General features: G+C 47.8%; 1 protein-coding gene across 1 annotated transcript in view; it reads left to right on the forward strand.

The window, feature by feature from the left end:
• LOC119588908 (spermine oxidase-like) overlaps nt 1-299 on the forward strand; it is an 11,466-nt gene that overhangs the window by 10,390 nt on the left and 777 nt on the right. Inside the window, 1 exon segment of the mRNA XM_037937528.1 lies at nt 91-278. Coding sequence (XP_037793456.1) covers nt 91-278 — 188 coding nt within the window.

Here is a 299-nt window from a genome sequence, read left to right on the forward strand (position 1 = left end):
GCCGTTCAAACACTCATGTGCACGCAGGACGACCGCAAAGAATAAAAACACCCTGAGTATGTTTATACTAAAGCCGACTTTCCTTTACAGTCATGGCTGTATGGGATCATGGAGTACCTGACAATACACCAACAAAATGAAATGTTGCAAGGTTTCGTCACAGGAGAAGAAGCAATAACGATGGAAAGCATCCCTGAAGCTACTTTAAAGAAGCACCTGCAGTGGCATCTGGCCAACGCCACCGGAATGAATGTTCCAGAACCCATCTTCTTCAGGAGGTCTGTTTGCCCCCCCCCCCC

This window comes from Penaeus monodon, chromosome 24 (genome assembly GCF_015228065.2).
Source record: "Penaeus monodon isolate SGIC_2016 chromosome 24, NSTDA_Pmon_1, whole genome shotgun sequence".
Lineage (NCBI taxonomy): Eukaryota > Metazoa > Arthropoda > Malacostraca > Decapoda > Penaeidae > Penaeus > Penaeus monodon.